At 39.9% G+C, this 24,955-nt stretch overlaps 1 protein-coding gene across 8 annotated transcripts in view; it reads right to left on the reverse strand.

Annotated features, from left to right (window-relative positions):
• The window catches only part of LOC138748816 (putative adenosylhomocysteinase 3), a 68,514-nt gene extending 50,554 nt beyond the window's left edge, over positions 1-17,960 (reverse strand). For 3 of the 8 annotated variants that reach the window (XM_069909603.1, XM_069909605.1, XM_069909602.1), the window contains exon 1: positions 17,475-17,940. In XM_069909603.1, the coding sequence (XP_069765704.1) occupies positions 17,475-17,741 (267 nt within the window). In that variant the 5' untranslated portion in view covers positions 17,742-17,940. Of the gene's footprint in view, positions 1-6,863; positions 7,007-17,474 lie in introns of all 8 variants that reach the window. The other 5 variants (XM_069909609.1, XM_069909608.1, XM_069909604.1 and 2 more) reach the window with 5 other exon arrangements.
• Positions 17,961-24,955: the final 6,995 nt, after the last annotated feature.

Raw genomic sequence — 24,955 nt, forward strand, 5'->3', positions numbered from 1 at the left:
CTCGATATCCATGGATGCTGCATGGACCAGTGAGTTCCTTCAGTATCTCATTGTTTGCTTAAGGTTCCAGCATCTGCAGCTATTGTGCTTCTCAAAAATCCTCAACTTTGGAGGAGTCACGTGATGGAGTAGTGGCCGGAGGGAGAATACCAACCCTCTCCAGAAAATAAGAAATAAAGTGAGGAAAATACAAAGTTCAAGAAACACAAAACATAACAAATAAGAGATAAAGTTGTAGAGAAAAGAAAATGGCACCCAAGAAGGAAAAAGTAAAAATGGGAAAAGAAGAAAAGACGCCGGAAGAGAAAGGAGAAGGCTTTACGCATGAAGAAAAGGGAGCTGTCGTGGAGAAGAGAGCTCGTTCTCCAAGGTTGGTGACGACCCCGCAGAGTTGCGACCCCCCGACCGCTGGACTGCACAAATACCTCTTTGAGGCAAACAAAAGTGCGCAGTCCACTCACTAAGGAAAAAGAGAACACTGACAGGAGGAAGGCCCAGCTGAGGAGCAAGCAAACACAGTGTGACTAGTTGAGGGATGCCCGACACCAGGGCTCTCAGCTGGAAGAAGAGGAAAGCGACAGGAAAGGGAGCGATAGGAAAGAAGAGCAGAAACAGGAGGCCCAACAGATGACTAGCCCAGAAGAGGACCAACAGCAAGAAGCCAACCAAGAAGCAGCCCAGCAAAGTGAGACAAGCAACTCATCAGGAAAATCAGAAGAGACACAGATACAAGGAAAAGAAGTAGAAGACACAAACACAGGTGCAGACACAGAAGAGGAAGAAGAAGACAAAGATCTGCACAGAGAAATAGGTAAAATAGTTGGCCAGAATAGAGATAAAAAAAATTTCAAGAACAAATGAGAGCATTAAAAGAATGGTTGACATAAGAATTTAGTGAAAAGAAAAATGAAAAGAATAGAAGAAAAAATGAGTAGAATAGAGCTGGTCATGTCAGAAATAAGGAAAAGATCAGAAAATGTGGAAGAACGAGAAACGGCCGTAGAAATGGAAGTGACTGACTTAAGAAGAAAATTGGAAGAAAGTGACAAAAAAGTTAAAGAGTCACAAGAGTTGTTAGCTCAGAATTATAGTAGGCAAAATAACAAAGATAGTGGGCATAAAGGAAGATGAAGAAGGTTTAAATATGAAAGAATTTATAAAAGAATTGTTCCCAAAGGTCCTGGGAATGACATAAATACAGGAAGGAATGGAAATAGAAAGGGCACACAGAACACTAGCTCCGAAACAACAGACACAGCAAAAACCAAGATCCGTTTTCGTAAAATTTCTGAGATGCACCTTTCTGGAAAGGGCAAGGAATAAACCATTGGAATACAAGGGTCAAAAAATATTTTTTTTACCCAGACATAAGTTTTGAACTCTTAAAGAAGAGGAAGGAGTTTAATACAGCAAAAATCGATCCTATGGAAAAAAGGTTATAAATTTATGTTAAGATATCCAGCTGTGCTTAAAATATTTATCCCTGGGGAGCAAAACAGACTGTTCTCGGATCCAGAGGAAGCACGAAAATTTGCAGAACGCCTACAGGACAGCAGAAGAGATGTAACAAGAACGAAGAATGGCAATAAAATACATATAAAGATGTAAAAATAATGTACAAGAACTAAAGAAGGGAAAGAAAAGGGAAGAAAGGAAGTAAAGGGGGAAAAAAGAGGGTGAGCTTTGTTATATTTGAAGAAAAATGTCTTTTCTGGAGGGGGTTGGGTGGGAGAGAATAACCGTCACTGCGAAATCAGTTGATACTTGCGAGTGGGTTCGCAATCCAATTGGAGAGGGGAGTTGTGATTGCCCGGCAAGGAATAAGGGGCAACTCAGAGTGGGGGGGAATATTAGATGTGGGAGTTGTTGAAGTATTTTATGTTTTAAAGGTGTTGTCATGCATTGAGTTCAAAAAGGGAAAACTGAGAGATGAAAATGGAGAAAAGGGGGTTAGTGGTGGTGAGGAAGCAAAAATGAGGTGTAAACATGATAGGAGATGGCCATATTGAACTATATGACTATAAATACTAATAGAATACATAACCAAATTAAATGAAAAAGGCTATTAAATTTACTGAAAAAAGAAAAAAATAGATATAGCATTTGTGCAGGAAACGCATCCAACTGAAGTGGAACATAATAAATTAAGGAGAGACTGGGTAGGACATGTAGCAGCAACATACAATTCAAAAGATAGAGGTGTAGCTATATTAATAAATAAAAATGTACCAATCAAAATAAAGGAGGAAATAATAGATCCAACAGGGAGGAATGTAATGATAAAGTGTCAGATATATTCAGAATTTTGGAATTTGATCAATATATATGCGCCTAATGAAGAGGATCAAAAGTTTATGCAAGATATTTTTTTGAAGATTGTAGATACGCAGGGGAATATATTGATAGGAGGGGATTTTAACCTTAATTTGGATCCAATGTTGGATAAAACTGGACAAAAGACAAGCAAAAAGAATAAAGTGGCCAAATTTATGGTTAAATCAATGCAGGAAATTAAACTTATGGATATATGGAGGAGGCAGCACCCAAGGAAGAAGGAATATTCATATTACTCGAGTAGGCATAAAACATACTCAAGGATTGATACGTTTTTGTTGTCAACCCATATTCAAGGGAGAGTTAGGAAAATTGAATATAAAGCTAGATTGCTATCTGTTAATAGCAATAGAACTGGAGGACATCCCACCAAGAACATATAGATGGAGATTAAACTCCATGCTACTTAAAAGAAGGGAATTTAGATAATTTATTGAACGCCAAATTAAAATGTACTTTGAAATAAATACGGAATCAGTGAAAGCCAAATTTATATTATGGGATGCAATGAAAGCCTTCATTAGAGGGCAGATAATAAGTTATGTAACTAAGATGGAAAAGAACTATAATTGGGAAATAGAAAAGTTGGAAAGGGAGATAGTCAGTACAGAAAAAGAACTAGCAACAAGAACTAACAAAAAGAGAATTGGCAGACAAAAAATAAAAAAATCCTCAACTTGAATTGCTGCTATTCAGCCTCAAACTTTGTTCTTTCCCTCAGATCACATGGGATTGTGATGATCTCATGTCCATGAGAGTACTTATCAAATAATTTAATCCATGTTGGCCCCAAATACATTATCCCTTACCAATCCCAACTCCTTAAAAAAAAAATTCAATCCAATCACACATGACCATCCCATATTAACAAAATTAGACTGGTAATTGGTTCTGAATGTCTCTTAGAAATGTTTTCTAACATTTTGTCCACCATGGTCAGGCAGACTGACTTATTTTTGGTCAAGACTAATCCCCTCTCTTTAAAAAAAAAGAAATTGATTCACAATGTAATCCCTAAAAAAAAAATCATAATCTCTGCCATTTTCTTCCTTGCTGATCTAAACTGCCCAAGATTTGTTTTCATCCAGGTCACCATTCATCCATTTTTAATGATGAAATCCTTCACATCTGGTCTTTTATTCTCATCATGTATCTTCCTCCCTTCACTGAAATTTTTGTGTTATCCCCATCTTTTATGAAGACACTTGGAAACTATTCATTCAGAACCATACCCTAGAAATAATACTTCATACATCATTTATCTTATTAGTCTCCAAAAAGCTTACACATGTTTAACAGGAAGATTTAAGTTTCAAATATATCATGCAGCCTTAGTTTGGATAATTGTCTTTAATTTCTGAACATTTTAAAATTCTTTGTATTGTCAGATTAAAAGCCCAGACACCATAAAATTCAGGCAGATCAGCACATTTCTTGCAAGAGGCAATCACAAATATGAGAGGTAATAAATAGAATTTCCCAACATTTTTAGACTTCAGCCTCCATGTGGATCAATTAAGCTTATCCAATGATTGGAAAGTTGCAGGGTACCCACAAATCAGGATACCATGAAGCCCATGTATTTTTTTTAATGTAAGAACCAGTTTGGAGGATTACCAAGCGATTCCAGAGCTAATTAAACAAATGCAAGATGTCCTCGGATTGGAAACTCCACAACCTAATGAAATGATGATGAGTGAAAATAATATCAATCTAGCAACTTGCTTGGTGACTATGTCACATAGCTGTCTTGACAGAGCTAAAGAATCTGTGGTCCAAATATTCAAGGGTTCACCATATAGAGAGCTAAAAGTAGATATAAACTTATCAAGGGCAGAAACAATTGGACATCCTGAAAGGGGATCAAAAGAATTCCTCAACCAAGATTCTTTCCTCAACATATCAGACAGGGAATTATCTAGCCCAGCCTCACCAGCACCTCAGACTAACAAGTTGTCACAAAGACCATGTGCCAATTAAAAAGCAGCAAGGCAATTAAATTTTACATTTAGACATACAACACGGTGATGGGCCATTTCATCCCACAAATCCATGCCACCCAATTAGCCTACACCCCGATAAATTTTGAACGGTGGGAGGAAACCAGAGCTCCCGAGGGAACCCCACGCAGTCACTGGGAGAACATGAAAACTCTTTACAGATAGAGGAGGATTCAAACCCAGGTCCCAATCACTGGTGCTGAAAAGGCATTACGCTAAAAGCTACACTAACTGTGCATGGCATGGGTCCGTTTTAAAACGTGGTGAGAGAGTAAGTCAAGTCACAAATCTGGAATTGTCACTTTTGAAGAAGAGGTCTGAGAAACTCAGTAACACCACAATCAAAAACTGATTAATGCAGCTGTATGCCCAAGGTCATTATCAGGGCTTTCCTCACCTCAGAACATGATACACAATGCACGTGATATTCATTGGGGTTACACAGAGGAGGCTCTCATTTTGGCATTCTCTACATCAGAGAGACTGGACACAGATTTGGTCATTCTTTTATTGAGCACTTTTGCTCTGTCCACTGCAATAACAGTGCCCAACCATTTTAATTCCACACACCATTCTCACACTGGTACCTATCCATGGCTTCAAGCACTGCCAAACAGAGGCCAACTGCAAATTGGAACAACAACAACAGCCAATATTCCTTCTGGGCACTTTCAAGCAGACAGCATTAACATCAACTTCTCTGGCTTCCATTAACTGCTCCCCTGAGTCTCTCTCTTTCCTTATCTCTGTCTTTCCTTCAGCTCCCCATCCCCTTTCCATTCAGAGATACCCCCTTTTCTTTCCATTCAGAGCCCTTTATCACTCTGTTCCCCCCCCCCCCCACCTCTTCTACCCTCCCATTTATGATCTGCTAGCCCATTCTCCTCCTCCTGCCCATTCTTCCCTCCTCTCAACATTTTATTCAGGTCCCTGGCTGCTTTTTGCTCCTATCTTGATGAAAGGCTCAGGCTCAAAACATTGGTTACCCTTTTACTTTCTATAGGTGCTATGTGACCTGCTAAATTTCTCAAGCGCCTTTGTGAACTGTGCATGATGTTCATTGCCCGTCAACATCCTGGAGAAATCCAGGAAACAGCAAAGTTGTTTTTTTGACTGTCAATCAAGGGAGACTATGGGGCATTTTATCTTGCAATGCTATTGTTGTCTAAACCATTTTCTCAGTCTTCATTAATCTAAAATGAGCATTTTGCTGGAGTTGAGCTGATTTACAGTAAAAACTGAAGACATTGATAACATTTACTTCAGTGCACCACAAAAATTTATGATCATGTGACGAGTGAAGAATCAAACTTCAATCCCAACACAAGCTCATGAATGACTGAATAGTGATCTGTTCTTCAGTATTCTTCGAAGATACCAACTGCTTACAGCAGTGCAGAGTGCATTGTGGAGGGTCATGTGACTTTCCAGTGAGCCCAAGATCAGAAGTAACCTCACTTGCCAATCAAGGGGTATATCTGCCCACCTGTGAGGCTGATGCATGATTGGCCTTTACAGCTGATGTGCAATTATTCCAGCAAGTCACATGAATGAGCCCTCCATTGAAAAGGTACACATGGAGCCTGCTCATGCTCTCTTGCAGCTGCCTCAAGACCATCACTGAAGTCCAGGCTGTTGGCCACAGGCGGGCCAACTGCAATAGGCCTGTTGCAGATCCCGAGGCAAGGTCAATACTGGAAAGCAGGTTAATTTGCTATACTTGTTAGTCGAAATTAATTTATTGTTCATTAGTGTGCTGTGCCTGTGGGTCGATGGGAATGCAAGGGTCAAACACACAAGACCCAATCAGGAGTTGAGAATGTTTAACAGCGATTTATTTTCACCCAATGTACAGTTATTTGTGTATTATTCCCGACCGGTCTGCGAGTGTGTGCCCTATCATGAGTTCCCCTGTGCATAAATAAAGACCACTGTTTGTCAATAACGCATCCAGCCTTGGTTCTCTTTGAACCCATTAAACCAATTCTGAACACAACAAGCAGGCACCTCAGAACACCACCAACATTGTTCCTTCAAAACCCTGCAAATTCCCAGCAAGATAAGCAAACAGAAACAATGAAGCCCTAATATTGGCTCAAAAGAGCAGGCCACTTTGCTTGTCAACCTAACACCAGATTCCCGAAACCTATACATTTCTCTATACCAAAATGGCAAGAGATGAGCAGGCGAACAAAAAAAAAGTGGAAATCAAAAACCTGGCAGCTATTTTTAATTTTATTTTCTGGTCCTTCACTGCTTGATAGGAGTACCCAGTTACCTGTACTCACATTTTGCCTCTTTATTATACCCATTGAAACTTTTGACAGGTGCTCCCTTTCCAGCATTAAAAAATAATCTTCATTATTAAATAAATACATATTTTCAATGTTATTTTTAATGATCATTTAAAGGCACCTTTAGGCGTAAAGATTTTTTTTTGTTAAAATAATTTGTACAAGTGATTCCCCTCGTTTTTGCATCAAATTTTTAAAATCTTTTCTTGTTTTATTAATGCATTTTTTTTCTCACCCATGCGTGAAGCGTGCAATGGGAGGACCCAAGTTTGCGACTCCAACACAGACTATGGTTTCCTTGATTCCTTTGATTGTTTCGTAGCATCATGGAGCTTTTTCCACAAGAATCACTTGCCAGAGTGGACATACATAATGTGCCTAGAAAATTAGAAAAGACCACTGGGCATGAGAGAAAAAAAAATCAGTTAGCCCATTCAGTGACTGTCATGTGCATTTAGTGATCATCTTCCCCCACCTCCCTCCAATTCAAAATTGTTTTGCTTTACTCAAAGATACATTTTACACTCAGCAACTTTTCTGTACAACTATATATTTCTCCTCTCCATGGTTCATTTCAAACTCTTTCCTCATTTTTCATAGAAGCAGTTACTCAAATTTTAATTTTGAACCATTAAGTTTTCAATCAACACCTTTCAGAAATTCTCTACAATTTGTACTATAATTTTTTTCATTTTGCTGAGCACTCCATAATTTTTCATTATCCAATTTTCAGTTTCCTTCCTATTTTCATCAATTTATCTTTCGTTCCTTATTGAATCTGGGCAACATTGGTAAAGCCAATATTAATGATGTATACATTTAATTTAGACATACAGCATGGTAACACATAACTCCGGCCCAAGACCCCATGCCACCCAAATACCCCAATCAACCTACAACCCACGTACATTTTGAAGGGTGGAAGGAAACTAGTGCACCCAGAGGAAAGCCGCACAGACACCAGGAGAACCTAGAAACTCCTTACCCACCATTAGTCCAAAACAAAGGGTCATCTTGATGAGAATTCTCTGAAGGTTGTTTAATAAGGAGTGTAAAATACTGCAAAAGGTAGTGGACACAGCCAGGGCATCACAAGCAAAACCCTCCCTGCTATCCAGAACATCCACAAGGAATGCTGCTGTCAGAGAGCAGCAGCAATCATCATCTCACTGCTGCCATCAGGAAAGCACAAGTCTCGCACAAGGAGGGGGGGGGGGTCGGGTCTCACCTTTTATCTGGAATCATCAGGATCGGACGTTTAGAATCTTCCAGATTTTGGAATCCTTTTGAAATGGCGGTCCATTTAAGCAAATGCGAGGTTAGGAGGCGCGGGTGGTTAAATTAATTTAGATAAAGACCATAATACATCACTCGCATATATTTTTTAATTTTAAAAGTAAAGCTTCAAAATAAAACTGGCTCAGGCATCTCAAACAGTGCAAATGCACTAAACGGACATTACAGCTCAAACATCGGGTCAGAATGAACTCTTTTTAAGACTTCTTCCTGCATTGTCCATTTCATTAAAAGACGTTTCTATCTAAGCAGTCTCTCTTCAATTGAATGAACAGCTCACTGATAAATGAACATTGTTCCATCCCACCAATGAACTGATTGTACATTTTAACCAGATCATCAATGGCCATTTTTTCACCTGTCCTCATCACTATTTTCTTCATGCTTGTCGTGATGCAACAGCATTTCAGCATCATTCAAGGAACGGGCAACGGGGCATCATTGTCAATTTTCAGCACTTCTTCAATGTCAGGTGCCTCTCATCTATTTACATTTTCTGCTGCAACACTTCTGGCATAGGCAATGAGGTTAGCAATCATCCTTCTCTCGTACCTGTGGGCTCACTTTCATCGAAAATTGATGACAGCCAAAGTCTAAGCCAATCATGTTTTAACATTGATTTAGTTACATTTCTCCATGCATTAACACTTGCAAAAATTGGATCCTTTAGAGTGAAAATTTTCAAGAAGTCTAATGCATACACCTCTCGACTGCATCGAGCATGCAGTTCAGAAAAAAAATATCTTGCAGTTTCTCTTCATTGAGTGTAAAATTCCTTGGTCGCAAGGCTGTATTAACATTAGGGGGAAAAGGTGAATGCCAAACACATTATTTCTCACAAGAATTTCAGCGGGGTGGGGGTGGGGGGAATGCACAGGCCAATTGTCTTGGAGCAATAAAATTTTGCAGTTTTCTTCCAGGCCAGCTTCCATACAATGTGCGCGAGCAGCTGGTACAAAGTGGTAATTGGTGAGATTTCTCATGCTACCTGTGCTTCTCTATTTGCATAATAGTGCAAAGTTAACCTTGTTACACCTTTAAAGCAGCGAGGATGTTGGCTTCTTTCAGTGTGTGCCTGCAACATTTGCACACCCAAGAACAGTCACCCTATCCTTAGGGTCCTTGAAACCTGATGATGCTTTTTCATAAGAAGTTGTTAATGTCTTTTAAGGAAGGTAACGCCAGTGGACAGCCATCTCATCTGCATTGTAAATTTGCTCTGGGCCAAGGTTTTGATCAGGTATCATTTCAGAAAATACATCTATGTAACATTCAGCTGCATCATAATTTGCAGAAGCATTTTCACCACAGATGTTAAGATTTTTTATATCGTGACACTTCGTAGATGTTTGCAGCTAACCATGTGAATATTCACACTCACCCTCAAGATTCAGTTCTTCGTAGAATTTGAGCTTGTTCCATTACCATCAGACCAGTCACTGGCCTGTATTCATTTCTTCATTGGCACACCCACTCAATAAGCACTCAGTCAATGCCTATGTTTTTTGCCCAATGCAAAGTTTTCCTTTTATTCATCAGTCTGTAGTCACCACTCTCTCTGTAAAACAACTGTTCTTTCTGTTTCTTCAAATCATATATGGTGGACGATCCCACACCATAATCTTCCATTAGACACACAGATATGCCACTATCAAACTTCTGCAGTAACTCCACCTTCTGCACAATCGATAATGAAAGAGGTTTCCTTTTCTGCATCTCACTGCTACCCATAGGGAACTCGGCACATCTCTTTATTATGTTCATCGGCTTCTGACTGGTAGCGTTGACTGGGAGGGAAGGGCTCTTATAAATTAATGACTGTGCTAATCTATGATGACACCTGACAGGGAGTTGATCTTATAAAGTGATAATCACACTAATTTTCAACGTGTGCCATGAATAACCACTTGTTAGATGATTATGATACCACAAATTAAACAATGCAGAACACAACAGGATACACAGGAGTTGAACAAGGGTCACGTCAGGTCATGTTTGGTGCCAAACTCCATCTTCCATGACCAGATATAATCTACCAAAAAAAAGTGTGGGTAATCCCAGATAAAAGGTTAGGCACCTGTACCAGGTTCAGGAATAGCTGCTACCCCTATCAGACTTTTCAACAACAAACTCAATCATGGACTCTTACTTGTGCACTTCATTGATTTTTTAAAATTCTCTCTGTATTGCATTCATTATCTGTTTACAGTTCTTTATTTGTTTACATGTCTACACTGTGCAACAGTTTTGTTTTGTACTACCAATAAGTGGTAATTCTGCCTTGCCCATGGGAAAAAAAATCTCAGGATTGTATATACTCTGTATGTGCTGAACCAAGCCATGAAAGACCCCAACAATGAAGACGCTGTTTACATCCGGTACCGCACGGATGGCAGTCTCTTCAATCTGAGGCGCCTGCAAGCTCACACCAAGACACAAGAGAAACTTGTCCGTGAACTACTCTTTGCAGATGATGCCGCTTTAGTTGCCCATTCAGAGCCAGCTCTTCAGCGCTTGACGTCCTGCTTTGCGGAAACTGCCAAAATGTTTGGCCTGGAAGTCAGCCTGAAGAAAACTGAGGTCCTCCATCAGCCAGCTCCCCACCATGACTACCAGCCCCCCCCACATCTCCATCGGGCACACAAAACTCAAAACGGTCAACCAGTTTACCTATCTCGGCTGCACCATTTCATCAGATGCAAGGATCGACAATGAGATAGACAACAGACTCGCCAAGGCAAATAGCGCCTTTGGAAGACTACACAAAAGAGTCTGGAAAAACAACCAACTGAAAAACCTCACAAAGATAAGCGTATACAGAGCCGTTGTCATACCCACACTCCTGTTCGGCTCCGAATCATGGGTCCTCTACCGGCACCACCTACGGCTCCTAGAACGCTTCCACCAGCGTTGTCTCCGCTCCATCCTCAACATCCATTGGAGCACTCACACCCCTAACGTCGAGGTACTCGAGATGGCAGAGGTCGACAGCATCGAGTCCACGCTGCTGAAGATCCAGCTGCGCTGGATGGGTCACGTCTCCAGAATGGAGGACCATCGCCTTCCCAAGATCGTATTATATGGCGAGCTCTCCACTGGCCACCGTGACAGAGGTGCACCAAAGAAAAGGTACAAGGACTGCCTAAAGAAATCTCTTGGTGCCTGCCACATTGACCACCGCCAGTGGGCTGATAACGCCTCAAACCGTGCATCTTGGCGCCTCACAGTTTGGCGGGCAGCAGCCTCCTTTGAAGAAGACCGCAGAGCCCACCTCACTGACAAAAGGCAAAGGAGGAAAAACCCAACACCCAACCCCAACCAACCAATTTTCCCTTGCAACCGCTGCAATCGTGTCTGCCTGTCCCGCATCGGACTGGTCAGCCACAAACGAGCCTGCAGCTGACGTGGACTTTTTACCCCCTCCATAAATCTTCGTCCGCGAAGCCAAGCCAAAGACTGTGACAATAAATGTGAAGGAGATCCACAAGCTCTTTCCAATATTGCCAGTGTGAAAGACTGTATATAGATCTACTTTTTGAATATAAATTGTGGGGTTTTTAGTTAGTCACACAAGAGACAAACACTTCAAAACAGATCTCATTTAAAATACTGGAGCACTGCTCAAGCCAGACAAATCTTTGAAGAATGTCTATAAGGACTTCACAAGTAGGTGTTAATTGGACATGCTGTGGAGTAATGGATTATTGTTTTGGAAAGCAACAGATGAATGGACTCAGAAGAGAGAGAATGAATTTAGTTCTACAGTTCAGCAGCAGCTGGGACAGGAACAGGACAAGCTGGAAAGGTTGAGAAAAAACCTCATTTTGAAGTGGTGTTGTGTGTTCTTAGATCAGCCTGGTCAAAGCCCTTGTGGTCCATACAAAAGGCGATAGCTGGCTGTATAATGTTTCACTTGAAATCAGGGAAACAGAAAAGGAACTTGGTGGTGTCCTGAAAGAAAGGTTATCATCGAGAAAACCTTAATGGGTCAAGTTTCTTCAGCAAGACACTGAAGTTGCTGATTGGAAGGCATCAGTTTGAGAGTGTCCAATGAGCAACAAATCTCTCTTTGAAAACTGACAAGAACCTTCCTGAGCGGTAACCATTTACCTATCAAGTACCAAAGCCTGGTGAAGATTCATAAATATTAAATTCTGTGCACAGTACAAGAATTGCCTGATACCAGTGAACTTGGAGGAGTGAGAAAGGAGATTGGACTGTGAATCAAAGATCTTAGAATTAGAAGATTAAATTAATAGTAATGTTAAAGTTTGATCCTGTTTTTAATGTTTAAAGAAAATTAAAAGTAACTTTTGTTAAGTAACCGTTTGTCTTGGTGAATTTCTATTGCTACTGGGTTTTGAGGTCCTCTGGGCTCCATAATACCAGATAAAGAAAAAAATAATTTGTAGAAAGATGTGCTCAATAAGAATAAGTAGTTTTTACTTTTTACTAAATGCAGTCATTTGCAAAAGTTTTCTTTTACTATCTTTTTGCCAACAGTAAAAACCTTTGCCTTCAACATCAGTATAATCCATTTTTGTATTAGTATCCCACCACATCCTAAATTCACATTTTTTTGAAAAAGATGTTCACTGGAAAATACTGTTGTAACCCTGTTAATACAATCCCAACGTATCGATTAAGAGCACATTAAATGGTCCTCCAATAAATTCATCCAGGATGAAGTTGGACATTTCACTAGCATCCCATTCATTCACTGTTCTAAACATTCATTCCATCATGGTCATTGAGATATATACACAGAATTCAAGTAAGTAATGTTCCCTCCACCAAAGCTTCAGTGAATTACCATCTACCCTTGGCATTCAAAGGGGATCATCTCCAGACCCCCAACAATTAACATCCTCAAGGTCACCACTGACCAGAAACCAAACCAAATCAGCCACATAAATAGAATTGCAAATGACCTAATTAACTTACAACACCTCACCCTGGTACATTTTGAAGGGTGGGAGGAAACTGGTGCACTCAGAGGAATCCCAGACACAAGGAGAACATACAAACTCCTTACAGACAGTGTTGGATTAGAACTTAGGTCACTGGTTCTGTTATAGCATTGTGCTAACTGCTATGCTAACCTTGCCTGTTCTGGGACCCTGCTCTTTGTGAAGCCAATGCTGTCTCCATTTTATGGAGTGGAGGGGGGGGGGAATGAGGGAAAGAAAAGTGACCCACAGCATTGTAACACCAAGATATTTACTCGGAAGGGTTCCATCTTTTTCCCCAGGGTGACAGTAGCAAACATCAGAGAACATCTATACAAGGGAGGGGAGGAAAGTTGGGCAGTATGGTTGGCATAGTGGTTTGTGCCAGCGATCAGGACTTGTGTCCGAATCCTGTGCTGTCTGTAAAGAGTTTGTATGTTCTCTTCGTGTTGTAAGGGTTCTCCTCCCCCTCCCCCAAGAACTCCGGTTTCCTCCCACTGTTCTAAATATACTGGGGTGTAGTTAATTGAGTGGCTTGAGCTGAAATGGTCTGTTACCGTGCTGCAAGTCTAAATTTTGAAAAAAATAAATTTAGGGGAGACATCAAGGGGGAAGATTAAAAAAAAAAAAAAATATATATATATATATATATATATATAAACACAGAGTGGCAGATGCCTGGAATGCATTGCTGGGTGGTGGTAGAGACTCACAATAGGGGAATTTAAAAGATTCTTGGACAGATGCATGGGCGCAAGAGAAAGAGAGTTATGGGTTGAGGGAGGGAAGGGTTAGATTGTTGACAGGTTGGCACAATATGTTGGACTGAAGGACCTGGACTGTGCTGAAATGTTCTAAGTTCTGAATGTCAGACTTGAATATACTGTGACAAGCAACTTACTCCCATCTCACTTAAAGCTTGTTCATCATCTACAAGCACAAGACAAAAGAGTTATGGATGGTCTCAACCATTTTAAAGAAATGGCACAAACACTAAAAAGACTATCCAGTTGTTATATTTGGCTTCTGTAAGGAATTTTGCAGGCACACAAATCAGGAAATATTTGAAGGACTTCTATTACAGCACAATATTTTGAACAACGTGAATTGCCAGAATTTTTAAGTTGCAAATTCCCTGTACAAAAGCCCATGCCTATAAAGACGTACTGTAATGGCTAACAGAGCAGCAAGTGGCTGAGACTCCAGGTACTGAACTGAAGCTTAAATGTTACTCATACCAATCTTCTAGATATTCAGACAGAATATTACACACAAACTACTGATTTAATCATTGAAACCGCACAGATCTAATTTAAACTAAATGAGCTAGCAAGTGAGCATCATCTTGCTAACAAAGGAAGTTGATAACCATGATAAAAGCCATTCAGTATACAAGTTTTGGCCCTTGTTATGTTATCACAAAAGTTTTACTTAAAATGTCAGATTAGACGTCCTTACATTGGTTGACCTATATGACCCACTGAACAGCCTCAACTTTAACCACAGCCTCAGCATTTTTATTAAATAATGAAAGCCATCTGCAATCTTGCTCTAATGTTGTGCATTGAAGGGAGTCAGACAGTTCTTCAGTTCGTGTCCCAACAACATGCAGCGATTTGGCTCGCCAATCCAAAAATTTGTTGACACACAAAAATACAGTACTGTACTTCAATTGTTATTAGATATGAAAATCTAAAAAAAATTGGTCTAAATTTCTCACTTCAATGTACCATTTAAACCAAGTCAGCCTAGGGGTTTAATTAAAAGCACACTGGTGATTTTTTTTTTTTAAATGCTATGCCCAAAGGCAAAAGGGAAAGTAAATATTCCAGTTATTAACATACACAAATATTTTTATATCACGTATAATAATGGCTTGTCATGTTTAAAATGTCAAACATTATTCAGGATAAGAAATCATATATCTACATCAGTATTTATTTCCCTCACTTTTCTGTTTCCAACTGTATTTCCAAATCTTCATGCCAATGAGAAGAAGCAAAAATACAACTTGTCCCACACATCAAATGTTTTTAATTCTCAGCATTTTAATAGAGTAAAAATCCTTATTCTCCTTTAATGAAAATTTCTGACACAAAGCTCTGCACAAAAATCACCTCCCAAACATTTGAAACACATTTATTGACATCTGTTTCAATCAGTCATACAGCTTGCAACTCTCACTGTCAGAGAATTCTGGTCGTACACAACATCAGGTCTCCAATCAAAAAAAACTGCAGTTAGATGTGCAACTATGGCAAATCATCATCATTCAGTTAATCCATGACAATAACATGCAAGCTCAATGTTATGAATCAAACATTCTTAATTTCAGAACAGGATAACAACTTGTAGCAATGATGCCAACAATAAAACTGTCTTAATTTTTATGAGGTAAAACAGTGAATAAACTTCAGAATCACAAACAGCCATGAGGAAGTGTACAGGGAGATAGATTAGCTTGTTGATGGTGTAACAACCACCTTGCACTCAATGATAGCAAAACCAAGGAGATGATTGTGGACTTCAGGAGGAAGTCAGGGGAACACAACCCAGTCCTCCTTGAGGGCTCTGTCGTGAAGAGGGTCAAGAACATCAAATTCCTGAATGTCAACATCTCCAAGGATCTGCCCTGGAGCCTCCACGTGGATGCAATCACAAAAAAGGCTCACCAGCAATTATACTTTGTGAGGTGTCTGAGGAGATTTGGTATGTCACCAAAGAGTCATAAACCTCTACAGGTGTACCACGGAGAGCATGCTGCCTGGTTGGGAGACAGCAAATCTCAGGACAAGAATAAAACCTCGAGGGTTTTAACTTGGCCTGCGACATCACAGACGCCAGACTTCACTTCATCGAGGACATCAATATGAGGCAGTGTCTTAAAACAGCCATGCTACCAGTGGGGAAAGGTTCAGGAGCCTAAAGAGCTCAGCGGCACAAGGTCAGCTTATTTCCCGCTGCCATTAGATTCCCGAATAATCAATAAACCAAAGGCACTGCCTTACTTTTTGTGAATTTTTAAAAAAAAAAAATAGTATTGTAAAATGGTTATAATATGAATGTTTGTACTAAGATGCTGCCGCAAAACACCAAATTTCATGACTTGTCCATGACAATAAATTCTGAAGTGATTTTGAAACACAAACTATCAAGCCCATGCACCAGTCATGGATGCAGAGCGAGAAGATTGTTAAAGAAAGGTACATAAACAATTATTTTTTGAGACTGCACTATTCATCTCCAAGACTGGATTTAAGAGCAAAATAAAAGAAGATTGCAAATCTGAAAAAGATCTTCTGGCAATGTAAACATCCTAGTCAGCCCAAGGATACTAAATTCACTCTTCAATTCAGGAACATTAAAGAATGAACAAAGCATGCAAGTAAAATCCAGTTCAGTAATCAAGTCAATACTAGTTCCAAACCTGTTCAGTCTCTTCCCATATAACCTTGCAGTGCATTTTTCCCTCAGGTGCCATTCAGTTTCATCCTGAAAGTTTCTATCAACACTTTATATAGAAATGGATCAGAGAATAATCCACAGGACCATAAGAATGGGAGAGACGATCAATGGAGTCTCCCTCTCCCATTGATGTGATCTACCAGGATTGTTGTCTGAAGAGTAGGGCACACAAAATCATTAAGAATCCCTTCCAACCCACACAAAGCATCTTTCAGCTGCTCCCATCGAGAGATACAAGAATATCAGAGCCAGCACCACCAGGCTGAGGAACAGCTTCTTTCCACAGGCAGTGAGAACGCTGAACGACCCAAGCACCTACTCACACTAACCATCCGAAACAATATTTATTGTATTTATGAAGTCTTGTCCTGCCAATGTATTGTCTCTGCACAGAGGACCAGAGAATGTGGTTTCGTCAGGTCGTACTTGTGCAATCAGACGACAACAAACTTGACAGGCATGGAGTGCCATGTCTGCACCATAATCTGCACATTTTACTGCTGTATCCCTTCCCTTCATTCTTAGGGCTATTTACCATTAAGTCAGGTGCAACTACCAGTATTTCTCTGATGTAAACCTGTCACCTTTTCCATCTCAGTTTCTTAATTTCTCTCATCAGCTCCTCCAATCCAACCTGAGGTTCCTCGTTTCTGGAACCATCGGAGTTGGCTTAAAATATAATGCAGGTCAGTTGCCTCAGAGTACAAAGCCAAAAATTGTCATTTAAAAAAAAGTTAAAGAAATGCCACCAAGATAATGGGAAAAGGGAGTCTGTTAGGTTTTTTTGAACATAGTAACGATGGGCAGAATGCTCTCCTGGAGTGCTACATCACAAATGAAGTGCCAGTCGATCGGTGAGCGGATTAATACATGTCATTGCCCAACAAACTCCGCCCCTCTCGCGGCGCAGGACCCGAGTACTCATTCATTCAATGGAGCTCGATGGTTAACCTTCCGCCGCAAAGGGAAAAGATTGTAGTTCACCACAAGCTCCAACGCGTCGAAGCCAAAGTTACCCTTCCCTCTCTTGCGATGACTGAACACATGGCCAGGAAGACCGTCCAGAGGTGAGTGAGTGAACGGGGGAGGGGAGGGGGGTGGGGGGGCAGCGGAAAGGGTTCGCCGGTCGGCCTCACCTTCTTAACGGTCCGCGGCGCTTCCATGACGGTGCCGTCGGCGTTGAACGTGTCCCCGTTCTGCGCGGCCTCCACCCGTTTCATCGCCGACTTAGAGTCCTTGGTGGCGGCGCCGAGCGGCGGCAGGTGATGGTGTTTGACTTCCTCCGCCAAGGTTGTGGCCGGGGGATCCCCGTCTTTTGTCCGTGTGCTGTCGCCCTCCGCGTTCACCACGGCCTCCTTCAGCTCCACCTCAGCCAGCTTCGCGGTGACGACTTGCAGAGACATCTTTTCTCCTGTTTCGGTCGCCTTTTCCCTCGCGAAATACACTCGCTGCCCTCAAACTGCCGAGTCCGCCACTCGCCGCAGCCGCGGGTCGCGAATGCCCCGCCTCTCCGCTGCTGCAGCTTCTATTGAGCCTTCCACTGGCCGCCGCGGGGACACGCTTCCCACAATCCGCTACGCTCGCCGCAAAGCCTCTCGGTTCATGTAGTCCTTTTCGCCAACTGCATGTCCCAAATTAACACTCTCCAGTCCCAAACGTTGGTTATGCTGTTATAAAATATGCTGTTTGCCCTGCTGAGTTACTCCAGTATTGTGTTTTTACACTGTTTGACCTTTACTCCAGTATTGTGTTTTTACACTGCTTGACCTTTACTCCAGTATTGTGTTTTTACACTGCTTGACCTTTACTCCAGTATTGTGTTTTTACACTGTTTGACCTTTACTCCAGTATTGTGTTTTTACACTGTTTGACCTTTACTCCAGTATTGTGTTTTTACACTGCTTGACCTTTACTCCAGTATTGTGTTTTTACACTGCTTGACCTTTACTCCAGTATTGTGTTTTTACACTGTTTGACCTTTACTCCAGTATTGTGTTTTTACACTGCTTGACCTTTACTCCAGTATTGTTTTTACACTGCTTGACCTTTACTCCAGTATTGTGTTTTTACACTGCTTGACCTTTACTCCAGTATTGTGTTTTTACACTGTTTGACCTTTACTCCAGTATTGTGTTTTTACACTGTTTGACCTTTACTCCAGTATTGTGTTTTTACACTGTTTGACCTTTACTCCAGTATTGTGTTTTTACACTGTTTGACCTTTACTCCAGTATTGTTTTTACACTGCTTGACCTTTACTCCAGTATTGTGTTTTTACACTGCTTGACCTTTACTCCAGTATTGTGTTTTTACACTGCTTGACCTTTACTCCAGTATTGTGTTTTTACACTGTTTGACCTTTACTCCAGTATTGTGTTTTTACACTGTTTGACCTTTACTCCAGTATTGTGTTTTTACACTGTTTGACCTTTACTCCAGTATTGTGTTTTTACACTGCTTGACCTTTACTCCAGTATTGTTTTTACACTGCTTGACCTTTACTCCAGTATTGTGTTTTTACACTGCTTGACCTTTACTCCAGTATTGTGTTTTTACACTGCTTGACCTTTACTCCAGTATTGTGTTTTTACACTGCTTGACCTTTACTCCAGTATTGTGTTTTTACACTGCTTGACCTTTACTCCAGTATTGTGTTTTTACACTGCTTGACCTTTACTCCAGTATTGTGTTTTTACACTGTTTGACCTTTACTCCAGTATTGTGTTTTTACACTGCTTGACCTTTACTCCAGTATTGTTTTTTACACTGTTTGATCTTTACTCCAGTAATTTTTTTACACTGTTTGACCTTTACTCCAGTATTGTGTTTTTTACACTGTTTGATCTTTACTCCAGTAATTTTTTTACACTGTTTGACCTTTACTCCAGTATTGTGTTTTTACACTGTTTGACCTTTACTCCAGTATTGTGTTTTTACACTGTTTGACCTTTGCTCCAGTATTGTTTTTACACTGTTTGACCTTTACTCCAGCTTTATGTTTTTACACTGCTTGACCTTTACTCCAGTATTGTGTTTTTACACTGTTTGACCTTTACTCCAGTATTGTGTTTTTACACTGTTTGACCTTTACTCCAGCATGGTGTTTTTACACTGTTTTGACTTGCTGAGTTACTCCAGCATTGTGTTTTTACTTGCCATTACACTGACACATGCTAGGCATTTCACACTATGTTGAGTTGTTGTAGTCCAATATAGTCCCAAGGACCAGAACATTGAGGGAGGATTTTCTCAAACTATTCTCCATTCGTGGAGTCAAAAGCCATGTATGCTCAAGTCAAGTCTATTGTCATCTGATTGCACAAGTGCAACCCAACAAAACAGTGTTTTCCAGTCCTCGGTGCAAAACTTGCAGACACATTACCATCATAACAGATTTACAGACAAGCAATCTATATGCAGGTCAAGTATTCATATATGCAAATAAATATTGTTTAATTAATATGAGAATCTTAGATGATTAACAGGAGTAGTTACTTTGGCTGTTCAGCATTCCCACTGCTTGTGGGAAGACAGTATTCCTCAGCCTGGTGGTGCTGGCTCTGATACCCCTGTATCTCCTGATGGGAGCAGCTGAAAGATGCAGTGTGCAAGATGGAAAGGGTTCTCAATGATTTTGCACACTGCCTTCGACAATGATCATGGTAAATCACGTCAGTGAAGGAGAAGGGGGACTCCAGTGATCCCCTCTCTTGTAGATTGACCTCCAATCAATTTCTCTGCAGCAACCATGCCACACTGTGATGCAGTCGGCCAAGACACTCTTGACTGTAGGTTAACATAATGGTGGCCGGTAGCCTTGCCTGCTTCAGTCTCATCAGGAAGTGCAAGTTGCTGTTGTGCATTCCTCACAAGTGAGATGTGTGTCCACGATAGATCACTAGTTAAGTGAATTCCAAGGAACTTGGTTGTCTCCACTACGGAGTTGTTAATGTGTAGTGGAGGGTGGTTGTTCCTGGTCCTCCTGAAGTCCACAATCATCTCCTTCGTCTTTGAGAATCAGGTTATTACAATTGCACCATGACACGAGATTTTCCATCTCTGTAGTGCAACTCATTGTTGCTAATGAGGAAAACTACTGTTGTGTCATCAACAAACTTGATGATACAGCTGTATGGTAATGGATAATCAGAATCTGGTAAGCTGAAATTGATGACAGGAAATAATCACCAGGTCACAGTGTCAAGAAAGAGAGAAACACAGTTAATGTTACAGTTCATTGACCATTCTACAATTCTGATGGAAGGTCATTGACCAGAGACATTAACTTTCTTTCACAGTCACTTTTTTATTTCTAACATTTCCCGATTTTTATTTTGTGTGCAGAGGTTTACTTCATTCTCTCAGAGTTGTCCTGCAATGAAAATCATGTCTGCATATTGAATCTGCACTGCTACTCTGGGAAGATATTTTCAAATCAGAGACTTGTATAGTTGACAAAAATTGCAGTGGGCATCAGGATGGAGAACAATTTTGAATTCAGTAAAGGAAAAGGGAGATGGAATATCAGATTAAATTGACAAGAAACATAGAAATAAACTTTAAACTTCATGTAAAAAGATCAGGCAATTGTGAAATGTATACAGATGGGTATTGGAAAGTAATGAACTCATGTCATCAGACATACTGATGATCCACTAATACAAGATACCTTTTTACTCAAGAAACCAGACAGTTTTGGTAGTCTCGTATCAAAAAGGGCTGTGTCATTGCAGTCTTCCTTCAACTTTGCATTAAACATGGATATGATTTGGCCTTTAAAGAATTTCTTGTATAAATTTGATAAATAGTTCTATTGTATTTTGGAGTGGTCTAGTCTATGTCAGTGTAATTTTGGGCTTTTTTTTGTCATTTATTGATTTTCCAGTTGTAAAGTTAGTACAAACCTGTACTTAAATGTTTAATAAGACTTGGTTTATAAAACTCTCTGATCAAATGAGAAGTATAGCTTCTGTTGTAATAAAATGCAGCACTGTTTATATACAAAGTCCCATATACAGTACTGCCATAAATTACCAAATTATGAGTCTTTTGTTGAATAACGGATAAATATTGGCTGGGATTTTTGAGAAGCATTTGCCTTGGATCTTCTACTATCAAAGAGAGCAGGTGGGGGCTTGATTTAAATGGCATCCAATGGACTGCATCTCAGTTGATTCAATAGTCCCTCATTAATATATTGGAATTATGCATGCAACTGTCTAGAGTAGGGCTGGAACTCACAACTTTGTGTATTTTTCTAAACATTGAATCTCCAGCATCTCCAAGAGCATTACCATCAGTCACATTCCCCCAGTTAGTTTCCTGTAATTATTATTATCTCTCAAATACTCTTCAACTCCCAGACCTGCTGACAAGGGGAACTTACAGCAGCCAATTAACTTGGGTTGTGGGAGGAAACCCATAGTTACATGTAAAATGTGCATACTCCACATATGCTTCATCCATGGTCAGGATTGAGCCCAGGCTCCTGGAGCTATGCAGCATAAACCACTGCACTATCTGAATTACTTCGAAATAAGTGAGTTTGTATGAATAACCATGTTGAATGATTTCCACACACAGTCATTGAAGTAAATATAGCAGGAGAATCAACCTGCATTCCAATTCAAGGATTGAAAAACAATACAAAGTTTCCAACAGAATTTTGTTCATTCTATTACAGCCAGTTAAACATGATCAAAGGTTTACTCCAAAACGGCCAAATATCCTGTGACCTGGACAAAATAGTAAAGTAAGTTATCACTTCTTTGTAATAAGTCATAGTATTATTGTGTGAAGTGAGTGAGAATGAGATTTGACTGGTTTTTGCAGTACCATCTCATGGTGTATTCATGTTCAAACTATACATCCTGAAGACAAAACAAACAACTTTTTAAAGTTCCTGATGAGAAAACTGGAAAAAAAAAGTTTAAAATGTATTGGTTTACATTTTTTATTGTAAAATGATCCTGTGAAAAACATTTTATTAAGTAAATGTGAACAAAGAAATTAAGTGTTAAAAGTGACATCTTTCCCACTACAAACATTTTGCACTACTAATCTCAACAGACACTGATCAAAATTACATTTCAAATGGCTATATATGATAGAAAAATAACCCTTTATATTTCTATAAAAAATATCAAGTTTTCAATATTTGATAACTACGATTGGCAGAGAAGCCAAGACAGGTGAGGATCAGGCATTTTCAAGATGTCTTTATGTCAGATGGAGTTCACACGTGCACACATGCAAGACCTACAGATTTACTTATAGGTGCAATTTTACCTTGAGTATTAGTGTCCAATGAGTGAAAGCAAATCAGCAGTGGAATAGATTGGCAAGTTGCTATCACCCATTTTGATCCATCAAAGCAAATTAAAATTACGCTCGATAAAGTGAACCTCACATTTCATGAGTAACGTTAACAAATTGATTAATGAAGCACAGATATATTTTGTTTTAAATGCAGAATGTGTTTAAATATCAGAGTGGGCCAAGAGGGCTGATTTGCTCAGAATTGTCAGTGATTGACCAACGACATGAAAAGAAACACTTGAGTGGCATGGCAAGCTTGGAAAATTCTAACCCTCACCCTATAACAACAGTAGGCAGCAGAATATTTGCAATTAAAAGTGCATGGAGCAGTTCCTAATTACATTTATTCAAAATGTACTCATAGTTGGAGATAGCACTATAATTTGTACAATATTAAAATAAATATTAAATGTTATTGGGGTGAGCTAGGAATGCAAAATAAAGGTTGCAGATAGATTAACAATGTTTTTACTGAATGATAGAATAGGATCAAGTGGCACAGTCTCCCTGATTTCTATGGTCACAGATGTTCTCATTTAGATTGGGCATGTGAGGTATTATTCCTTTCAACATTCCACGCAAATGTCTTTGGACTGTTTAACGTGATTTACCATCTCAATCTTGGACCAAGCACTCTCATACCAGCCTGCCTTGCTGATAGTGACAGCTTGCCAAAATCGGAGTGAGATATAAAGCAGGTAATAGCAAGGGCAGTGTGGAATGGAACTATTGTGACAGGTTGGACAAAATAAATTTACTGGGTCTCTTGTGGGACAAGTCCTTAATTACACTTTAGCACAAATTACCAGTACCTCATATTTTAAATTTAGACATACAGCGCGGTAACAGGCCCTTTTAGCCCATGCCATCGAATTACACCCAATTGATCTACAATCCTCCAGAACATTTTTCTTTTGAAGGGTGGGAGGAAACGACCACCTGAAGGAAACCCACGCAGACATGGGGAGAATACACAAACTCCCAACAGACAGCGCAGGATTTGAACCCCAGTCCTGATCGCTGGCGCTGTAAAAGCAGTGCGCTAACTGCTATGCTAAAAGTGCCACCAGTATCTTTATAATTGGAAAATTCTTAGTATGTGCATGAAAATAACAAGGAAGGGAAATGCCATTGTACATTAGTGACTGGTTGGGGACAAAACTGATGGGATTATCCTCTGCATCTGCCAGCCAACAGTCTAATGAGATTAGTCAAAGGTGGAATTGGATACCAAGTGCCAGAATACTGAGTGTATTTAAAAACATCTTTGCAACACGTGAACATTTTAGACATTTGAAATCAATAGGTTGATGGCTCTGTTACAGAAGCAATCGAGCAGAATGTTTCACAGCATAATCTAAAGGATGGTGAGGTAAGTACCCCAGTTATCAGGATAACGAACAGTCGGAGGGAGGAGGAAACAATAGACACTACAGTTAAAACCTGCCAACATCCTGGGCAGCCCAGTTTAATGTTGTGGCTGCTAATTCAAAAATGTTGACTATCTATAGTATATTGGTAACCATAACTTTTTTTTTGCTTTATTCCTCGTTTGCGCAGTATCTTGTCCTAAACAGAACATTTACAATACTAGCTTTCTTTTTGTTACTTATCCTTTTGTTCAGCAAATCAAGCACTGCTTTTCTGTACCAAATTCAAGGCTTTAATCAAGGTCAGAATTAACTAATTCTGATGTGTGTTCTGGTCAAACAAAATTACTCAAATCACAGAACCTGCACTGCAGTGTTCTTCGTTAACATTTTACATCTAGAGAAAATAGGAAACAAAAAATTTCAAAAAGTATTTGAAGTACATTATACCTGTGGAATGAAAGCAGTTATTTTAAGGGGTTTTAACAACAGCTGTTGTTGACCCCAGATGTGAGAAGACCATGCAAGGAGAATTGTTCTTGTGACCAAACTGTTGTGATTGCCTATTATACAGAGTTGTTGAATGTGGAACTTGGTCTTTGATTGGACATATGCAGCTGGAACATATTTGCCGTCAACTTAATTCCCCATTCTTTTTCTATGAAGTGCACAGAACTCTACTTAGAGCCAAAAGGAGAAAGAATAAACATTTAGACAAGGAGTCACGAGGAAAGTTTTTAAAGGGAAGTGGAGGTACAGAGATATTTTTATTTGAGTGGGTTGGGGGTGGGGGAAGAAGTATGTTGTCAATTTCCAGAATTGATATTGGTGCCAATGGCAAGGTGGTGATGCACAAAACTCCAACACTGTGGAAATACAAAGTTCTTAGGAGGTTTGTAAGGCTGATTGGGATTGAAGAGAAAGTAAGT

Source organism: Narcine bancroftii, chromosome 13, assembly GCF_036971445.1.
Source record: "Narcine bancroftii isolate sNarBan1 chromosome 13, sNarBan1.hap1, whole genome shotgun sequence".
Lineage (NCBI taxonomy): Eukaryota > Metazoa > Chordata > Chondrichthyes > Torpediniformes > Narcinidae > Narcine > Narcine bancroftii.